Here is a 9,614-nt window from a genome sequence, read left to right as displayed (position 1 = left end):
GTTGCAATGGAGTGATGGCACAACAGTCACTATAAATTAGGTGTTGATGATTGCTGGTGTTTTCTCTTGTTGCTCTACAATGACAACTATTTCCTCCAGATTGCAAGCCCGATGCTCTCCAACAAATAGCAGCGTCCGTGCCAGGTCACTTGGAAAATGAAAACATGTGTTGTTGCAACAGCAAAGTATGCATAACTTTATTCCTCTGATGGGCATTGTTGTTGGCATGCGGGCCAAAAATTCCTTTCTGGGGAGACTTCAGCAAAAAAAAAAAAAAAAAAAAAATCTCATTAGGAGCTTAACTTCAGTGACCTGGCCTTGAATGGGTTTCTAGCAGTTTCCCCGATTGGCAGCAGCTCGAGACCTTCCAGGTGTGTTAGTTCAGGTTAAGCAGCCACCTTGGTATCTAATTACGGGTACATAAAAGATTATGGAAGATATGGCAAGCTTAGGGATGCTTTGTCTGATCAGCAGTGGAAAGTTACTAAACATTTAGACAACTTTACCCAGTTAGACAAACCAGTAAATACTAACATCTATTCTCCATTTTCACGTTTAAGTAAACCCGACACTTTTTAATTTTCACGAGTTCGTAAAAATGCATATACCTAACCTACTTATTTTGTTTAAGGACAAGCAAATGATCTTCCTCATTCAAAGCACGCTGAGGAAAAGGGTGGGCGTGACCCAAGGACTCTCGACTTCCCGTTGAATCGCTCAGTGTGCACCTGCCTGTCTTCCTAAGCTTACGTAAACAGACAGGTGACCAGGAGAACCAGTAGCCTAGTGATAATAAACCGGAGCAATTTCTAGTAGGCGGTATTTTGCGCCCTGTAACACGTCACGGGTGTAATACACGTGTGGGGCGTGGAATCGAGCGGATGCCTATAAGGAGCGAGGGCAGCATTGTCTGACGGGCATCACAGCTTTCTGTGAAAGTCGGAAGAGACACGCCGGCAGTTAATGTGAAGTCCACAACCTGGAGAGGCGACCTACGTGAGCCGAGGAAGCTGCGAGCATTCAGTACGAAGACGCTTCTCCACACACATCTCCGCCTATGGGGCGTGGAGAGAGACGGTTGTGCATCTCTTTGCTTTTGGCGCGTTCGCGAACACTAGCGATCCAGGTACATGTGTAGCGACTTGTTTTGACTTTTTTTTTATCAGCAGAACCGGTGAGTGTGTGTGTGGAGGCTGAGCTGTTTTGTCAATAAACCAAAATATCCGAGCACGTGCCAGCAGGAAGTCCATTGAGGCTGCTTTTATTTAAAGCTACGCTAGGTCTCATTCAATGGGGTGCCAACTGACTGTTGAGCCACCAGACTCATGTTTTACAGCTGACGTCAGGCAGGGGGAAATGACGGGTGTTTTAAAGGGTAAAAAGTGTGAAGGAGTACGCGTAGAGCCGTCCGTGTGTGTTTGGAAACGCGTCCCGCATCTCGAGGATGGCTAATGATGACGACTGCTATCTCCTGGAAGATGCGCAGTTTTTGCAGGCGGATGAATGAGTGACTGTTCTAGAAATTTCCCCCCACTACTTAGGTGCAGTTGGGACTACTTGCCTGACCGTGGTAGACTGGTGTCGCCCTCCTCTCTGTATTCACAAAGGCACTCTCAGGCTGTCAGGCACATCTGGCATTGTTCTGTACACTAACTATCCATTATACCGCTGCTCTCCACGATGGCGTCAGTCGGCCTTTGGTCCAAAGCCCTTGATCTCTTACTGTGTTATTAGACATTTAAAGCAGAGGTGCCACATTTGGTGTCTCCCTGTAGGCTGCTGTGACCGTTGCCAGAGAGCGACATTCATTTAAAATCCGGCTGTGCAAAGTAAGCTGCTCAGCATAAGTTTAGTCCTTAACGACTCCTTAAATAAATTGCAGCTTCTGTTTATCCTCAGGGTTTATATATTTTATTGTAATTCGTATTCCCAATGTGGTATTGGCACATGCCAGGACACGTTTGTCTTGGCGTGCATCTCTGCTGTCAAGTAACTGCTATGCACTTGCACACTAGACCTTCTTAGATAGGTCTTGGCTTAGAAACAAAAAAGAAGAAGAAAGAAACTTTAACTACATGGATTTATTAATGTGTTATGCATGTGCTAAAGTCTGCCCCGTGGCATTATTTAAACCCATGATGTCAGTATGTGGGAGCATGCTGTGCGAGTCCCCATCCTGGCATACCGGGGTGTTGGTGATTGAGCTTGACTCTTGCATTAAATAATGATATTGCAAATATAATTCTATTTGTCTGCTGAATGAATGAATGCTATATTTCAGAGTCTCATGGGCAGTTTGTGGTGAACACATGGAGCGCAGGCCTTGATGATGAGATGGTAAAATGAAAACAAAGGCTTCTTTTACAGAGAGGGATGGTTATGCATAAAGCATGGTTGTGAAGTCCGATGCGTGGGGTTATTTTCTCCCATGCATGGCAAGCTGAAACCTCAGGAGGGGCCTGGCAGCCAAGTGTGTGTTTGTATGTTTGTGTGTGTATGTGTGTATGAGACTGACACAAAACAGATGTGCTCTGACATCCCCTTGCATATTACTTTTTGCTGACACAAGAATTTTATTTTAATCCATCCCTCTTGTAATCTTATGTTCCTGCAGAATTTGGAATATTTAGCATATGCAGAATGCAGTTAGCTATAAACTTTTGGTGCAGTTAAATGTCCTTCTAATTTCAGGAGTGGAATATGACGATGCCAGTTTAACAGATTCAGGTGTGTCCATAAAAGCAGACATTGTGAATCGGTCCTTGTTTTGTGTGGTATATATAAAGGAGCTATACTCCTTTAGCTCCATATTTAAACTTGTAGCCCTAAATGTATTTTTGCTACCTGTTTATTTTAATGCGCTGCAAGTTTTTGTGTAAGGCACAAGTCAAACTGCACATTTGGTTGTGGCGCAGCGGCATAGTCTTTGCCACATTTCATGATGTCTTACATAATGCTTCTTTGAAGGTTTTATAGTAGTGTGGCTTGAGTCCTTTTGTGTTTAAACAGATTAACGAGGAAAGTCACAGGAAGTCTAATCCCACTGGAAAAATACTAGAGTTGCAAAGCTGGAAATGAGCAATAATATATTGAGCTTCATGTAGTTTACTGAGCATATTTTCATATATTTACATATATTTTCTTTTATTAGTGATTTTTGATCTTTTTATTTTTGTCATCAGATGCAACACATTTCTGTAATTTTTTATTTTTTATTTTTTATTTTTTTTGCCCCCGCTACACTTCAAATCAAACCTCTAATGTGGTGTTTTTCTTTGCTGTCTTGCAGGAATTTTAACTCTTGGCTTTTCTAGACCAGAGACGTGCAGCATCCTCCGCTTAAAAACTAGAACGACCTCAGTGCCAGTGGATAACCCCATCCAAGTAGTGTATTTGACCAGACAGTGGATCTTAACAACTTCCATCCAGACAGCAAACCAAAGCACAACATTTCCATTCCATTTAAACAAGTGCAAAATAAGTATATTTATATATTTCCATTTTTCTTTATTTTCTTTTATTTTTTTAAAGTTTCCTGTAAGACTTTTTTTTTTTTTTTTTTTTAAACATAATCTGTAAAAAAATGGCTGGTGGAATGGAAGCAGCGGACATAGCTGTGGTGGCACTGTATTTCGTCCTGGTGCTAGCCATCGGGTTTCTTGCCATGTGGAAAGCCAATCGCAGCACTGTGAGCGGCTACTTCCTGGCTGGACGCTCCATGACATGGATTGTGATAGGTGCCTCGCTGTTTGTCAGCAACATTGGCAGTGAACATTTCATTGGCCTGGCTGGGTCAGGAGCAGCAAGTGGCTATGCTGTAGGAGCGTGGGAATTTAATGCACTTCTACTTCTGCAGCTGCTTGGCTGGGTGTTTATCCCTGTGTATATCCACTCAGGAGTCTACACCATGCCAGAGTACCTATCAAAACGCTATGGTGGCAAACGACTCAAGGTTTACTTTGCTTTCTTGTCTGTGCTGCTTTACATTTTTACCAAACTGTCTGTGGACTTGTATGCTGGAGCTCTCTTTATTCAGGAGTCCCTTGGATGGAATCTCTATTTGTCTATTGTTCTGCTTATCAGTATGACTGCTCTGCTCACTGTCACTGGTGGATTGGTGGCAGTGCTCTACACCGACGCCCTTCAGGCAGTGTTGATGATCGGTGGAGCTCTCACCTTAACCATTATGAGCCTGATCAAAGTCGGTGGGCTAGAGGGTGTCAGAACTAAGTACATGCAGGCAGTTCCTAATGTTACCGCTATACTAGCCACTGGAAACTACACATACTCGCCTTCATGTCGCATTGACCCTAAACCAAACTCGCTGAGCATCCTTCGAGGTCCCCTGGATGAAGACATTCCTTGGCCAGGTTTTCTTTTTGGCCAGACGCCTGCATCTATTTGGTACTGGTGTGCGGACCAGGTCATTGTCCAGAGAGTACTGGCAGCAAAAAACATTGCTCATGCAAAGGGCTCAACACTCATGGCTGGATTTCTCAAAATCCTGCCCATGTTTCTAATAGTCATTCCAGGAATGATATCCCGCATCTTGTTTGCAGATGAGATTGCCTGCATCGGGCCGGAGCACTGCATGGCTGTTTGTGGTTCCCAAGCTGGCTGCTCAAACATTGCCTACCCACGTCTGGTCATGGCGGTGATGCCTGTGGGACTTAGGGGTCTTATGATGGCAGTCATGATAGCTGCCCTGATGAGTGACCTTGACTCGATCTTCAACAGCGCAAGCACCATCTTCACCTTGGACATCTACCAGACCTTTCGGACAAAGGCATGCCAACGCGAACTGTTGATTGTGGGCCGCATGTTTGTTGTGGTCATGGTGGTCATCAGTATTACCTGGGTGCCTGTCATTATTGAGATGCAAGGTGGACAGACATACCTCTACATCCAGGAAGTTGCTGGCTACCTCACTCCACCAATTGCTGCCCTTTTCCTTCTAGGTGTATTCTGGAAGCGATGTAATGAGAGAGGTGCATTCTGGGGAGGCATGACGGGTTTTACCCTAGGTACCATACGACTGATCCTGGCATTTATCTACCGTCAGCCTCGCTGTGACCAGCCAGATAATAGGCCTGCCTTCGTTGTTCGAATTCACTACATGTATTTTGCTGCTGGGCTGTTCTGGATTTCAGGGTTGGTGGCAATTGTGGTCAGTCTCTGTACTTCTCCACCAGATAAGGAGCAGGTTCGCACCACCACCCTCTGGGGGCTCTACAGCATTGAAATGACTCCCCCTAAGAACAGAGAGGAAACGTACCGGCTGACTGAGAAGAACCACTGTAATGGTGACACAAGCCTGCGTAAAGAGCTGCCCCCAGACGTTAAAAAAGAGAGGTGCGTGGACGGGATGGATATCAAACTTCTGGTCCCTTCCACAGACCATGACCCAGCAACACCAAGTACAGAAACGTCCCCTGCCACCACTCCTGGAGCCCAGATTGGTAACAGAAATATGGAGACAATCAGAGCAGAGGAAGGCTGCCGTAGTGGTGCGGAGACGAGCAGGTGCATGCGTTTGCTGGACTGGGTTTGCGGCTATAAGGGAGAATCGCAGAGCGCTCAGCAAAAAGGGGCGAAGGAGGACGCGAGAGCCATCGCCGAGATGCTGTACGAGCCACCTCGAGTCAAACTTCTCCTCAACCTGGGCTTGGTCTCAGTCTGCTCTGTGGGCATCTTCATGTTTGTTTATTTTTCACTGTAGTAACAAGGACCGAGTGGGGTGGGAGGTGTCTGGGGCTTTTAGAAAGAGTTGACTTTTCAGAGATGTATGAAGCTCTGTCTGTAATATTTACAGTTGTATTTTGTAGCTCTCTAACAGGGATCTAAGCTTAGTGTAATCATTTTTTTTAAATGATGAAAGCTTCTTCACATTTTAAAAAAACCAAACCAAAACAAAAAACTATGACTTCTCTATGACTCTGAATCTTATTTGACACTAGCGTGTCAATTTTGTACAGCGCTTATTGTTATTCCTGTATTCAAAATATCTACTGGGATTTTTAGAATTGTTGTACTCTAAGTGAATTCAATATTTGCCTTATTTGACATATGCACTTGTCTTTTTTGTATTGTGAAAATAAATGTATTCTGTGATTTGTATTTTTTTAATTTTTTTTTTTTTTAAGCTTTTTATTTTACTCTTGTTCTCAGTGACTGTAGGCTTAGTTGCTGGTGTAGCATACATATATTGGATATTAACAAATATCCATTTATTTTTAATTTTTTCTTTTTATTTGTTTGGTTGAGGGGCCATTATGAACTTTGGGGGGGAAAAAAAAGAGTTAATGCTGCGAAGCATTGCATTCGCTGCTGGTATTGAATATTACCATTATATTTATTGTGATTATTATATCTGTTTGATTTAGCCTACTGAAGGTGTTGCATCTAAATTTAGTGAAACTTACAGTTAATATTTAATGTTTTTAATATATACATCTTTTGCAGTACAGAGAGAAAAGAGAGAGCAGAAAGAAGCACAAGACTAATAATGTTGTTATTATCGCTACTATCATTTCCCCTTGCAATGAATGACATAATGTAAATGGTCCATTTGAATTGGCTGTTTACGATGTTGTCACTGATGACCTAAATCAGGGCATAACTGGAGCTGTACTGCTATTTTTATTATACTACATTTCCTAGTAGTGTGTTTTCTTCTTTGTTTTCATTACTTTCACTGTTATTTTTATCTTTCTGTGACTGTATTGTGTTGAAAGTTCATGCACTAATATTGTATCGTAACAAAAAGTCACAAGTACCAACAGTCATGAGTTGAGTTGAGTTGTCAGATTGTGTTTTATGCAAATTTCATTTTGTGCTCTACATTACTGAAATTTGTCTCTATTGCATTATGTCCACATTGTGTACAATATACTTCAGGGCTCACTGCATCACCTACAATGTACATTTATTCTATAGCAGGCTATCTGTTGTGTATCTACTGTGTGTTAATGTATTTCTAGTGCACTGCAGTGCTGAAATGTCATTTAATCTTGTTTGAAGTGCATCTTTTATGAACCTCCTACCGAATGTGTCTTAGTGTGCAATGTTAAAGTGACAAAACATCGACGAACACAGACTTTAAGTTTTTTAAGTACTGAAACTTTGTGCAGTAGATACCACATTTCTTCTTTTCTTTTTTGTTTGTTTGTTTAAAGTCATTTTCAGGATTTTGTTTTTCTGTCATGTAGACAGTTTTAGTTAGCATTAACAGATAATGCTAAGCAGAAATGACATTTCAGGCATTTGTTGACAAAGTAGCACTTTACTGGACGAGCTTAATCGTGAGATTATTAAGAGCAATTCAGCTCTTAATTTAAAAAAAAAAAAAAAAAAAAAGCAATTCAGCCAGGGTGCTTGAAATCATTGGCCTTCTAGATTGTGGTCATTGTTCCCACATGTTGAATGACCTCAGTCCAAAACGTCAGTTTTATAATGTGATAGGCCAATCCCTATCTGTGTCAGGCGTGAATGATGCATAACATGGAGGATGGTTAACAGACGATTGCTGTATGAGTATGGGGAAAGAGCTTTAAAACGCTTTCTTTCTTTCTGAGAGACTTTACATTGTTATTTTTATGGATTTTATTTTTAGAGATTGAAAATAAAGTTTTCGTGGAGACTAAAGCCAGATGTGTTTTCGTTCTTCATAGTCAAAGAAATGAAACGAGAATGAAAGAGTAATGAAGTCACTTCTGGACAATAATAGGATTAAGTTGAAGTATGCAGCAAACGATTTGTTTGCTGGTGGTGTTTGCTGTTATTGCAGCATTATAGGCACATTTTATTGCAGTGTAATTATCTGCTGGTTCCAAGATGCAAGAAGTCATAGGCATCTGTTTAAAAAACAAACAAACTGCTAAATGGTTTTAATTCAGATTAGTTTAATTATGGACCTCACTTTTCAATTCCTCTCTTGTGGTTCTGTTGGTACTGACTTTCATTACAACTTCTGAATAACTGCATTGTGTCTAAATGGCATTTTGCAACTTGCTGTGATTGAGATGTTGTTTTCAGAGCTGCTGAAGAGATGAAGGATTCCATGTTGGATTTCTATAGTAGCAAAATTTTCATCCCATGTGTGTGCAGTGTTTATATATGGAGGGAGCTTTTACTTATTGTTGACCAGGATTATATAAACCCTGGCAAGGCTCTAATAATCTCCTCAGGGCCAGACAGGGATTGGGTGATTCCAGGCCCACAAGATTTAACCAATCAAAAGGCCAGCATCGGTGGCTTACAAATCTCCACTGCTTACCAGTTTAGCTCCATACATCCTTTTATCCTTTGGCGACCAAACCTCACACTTCTGTAATTTTCCACAATTAAGGGTGGATTAAAAGTTACATTGTGAAAACAGACATTCATCATGCAAATTTTCTTGGCATGAAGCACAGATGCCAAAGGCAAAATGCTATATTGTACGGTTAGGTAATCTGTTGACTAATACGGTGTGTTTTTTAGAGTGACACAGTCATCACTGCCATTAACTGCTTCTAGTCAGAGGGTGGAATTTAGTGGCCATGATCTGTTTCAATTTAGACGATGACTCATATCAGCGATGTCCTGTGACTCCCCATAGCAACAAGTTAGAATGTAGCATTCACATTTCAAAGGCGGCTGTGTGGGTAGCACATTGGAATAAAGGAAGACAAACACAGACTTTCCTTGGCAGGTTTTTCTGAAGGTGCCATGACCGAAGCATGTTAATTAATAACTTAGAATTGTCACCTGAAACCCTGCCTGCAGATTCTCAGTTGGTTTTGGCAAAAGCATTGTTTTGTTAGAACTGTGTCACAATGTTGACCTCACCGTGAAGACATGATTAATGTTTATGGATTATTCATACAAGGATGAGGACCATGAGTGTCTGAGCATGTATAGCAATGGACTTCATTTGCCTCTTATGAAAGAAAATCTGATAAACAAGGCAAAAAAAAAAGAAATGGTTTAGTGAGCTGATCAGGCAATTCCTCCTCTATGGGTACTGGTGTAGCAGTTCATTTATTTTGAAAGTAAGGTAACCAAGAACATTTGCTGAAGTACTGTATATAATGATAAATCAGAAAATGTTGCCTAAGCTTTTTAGTTCTAGGCCATTTGGCTTATTTTAGGTTATTTTAGGTGAAAGGTGTTTAAACTATTTTGTGGTTGTTGCCTTGGAGATGGACTTGACAGAACATGCCATGACCGGATCTTGAGAAAAAATGAATACATGGCATGACTGAATAGCTTGTGGACCCACCTTTAAGAGCAATAACTTGAAGCACTCATTTTCTGTATGTGTTTGTCAGTCTCTAAAATTGCCTAGTCTTTTACAACATTTCTTCAGTTTATTGAGGTTTGCCAGCATTCATTTATGCAGAGGTCTTTCAATTAGGTTAAGGTCTGCACTTTGACTGGGCCTTTGCAACACCTTGATTCTTTTCAGCTGCGCTTGGGATCATTGTCCTATTGCTTGACTCAGTTTTGACTTAGCTTTCTTACAGACGACCTCACATTTGACTCTATTAGTTTTCAGAGGAGTCACGCTCAGCTCAATTACTGCAATCTGTTTGTTTTACAGTCACAGGATGTAAAACAAACCCAACTCATCA

General features: G+C 41.4%; 1 protein-coding gene across 1 annotated transcript; it reads left to right on the top strand.

Annotated features, from left to right (window-relative positions):
• The first annotated feature begins 699 nt into the window (after positions 1-699).
• On the top strand, positions 700-7,644 carry slc5a3b (solute carrier family 5 member 3b). The gene is made up of 2 exons (XM_005921337.3): positions 700-1,126; positions 3,290-7,644. The coding sequence occupies exon 2, from the start codon at positions 3,584-3,586 to the stop codon at positions 5,717-5,719; it is 2,136 nt and encodes a 711-aa protein (XP_005921399.1). The 5' UTR covers positions 700-1,126; positions 3,290-3,583; the 3' UTR covers positions 5,720-7,644.
• The last annotated feature ends 1,970 nt before the right edge of the window (positions 7,645-9,614 follow it).

The sequence above is a fragment of the Haplochromis burtoni genome, unplaced genomic scaffold (assembly GCF_018398535.1).
Source record: "Haplochromis burtoni strain Fernald_Lab_line unplaced genomic scaffold, NCSU_Asbu1 Contig_48, whole genome shotgun sequence".
NCBI lineage: Eukaryota > Metazoa > Chordata > Actinopteri > Cichliformes > Cichlidae > Haplochromis > Haplochromis burtoni.
Note: the sequence above shows the minus strand (reverse complement) of the source record. Positions and strands in the feature narration are given on the sequence as shown.

Coding starts and splice junctions, on each gene's coding strand:
- slc5a3b (XM_005921337.3), top strand. CDS start 3,584: ATGGCTGGTGGAATGGAAGCAGCGGACATAGCTGTGGTGGCACTGTAT.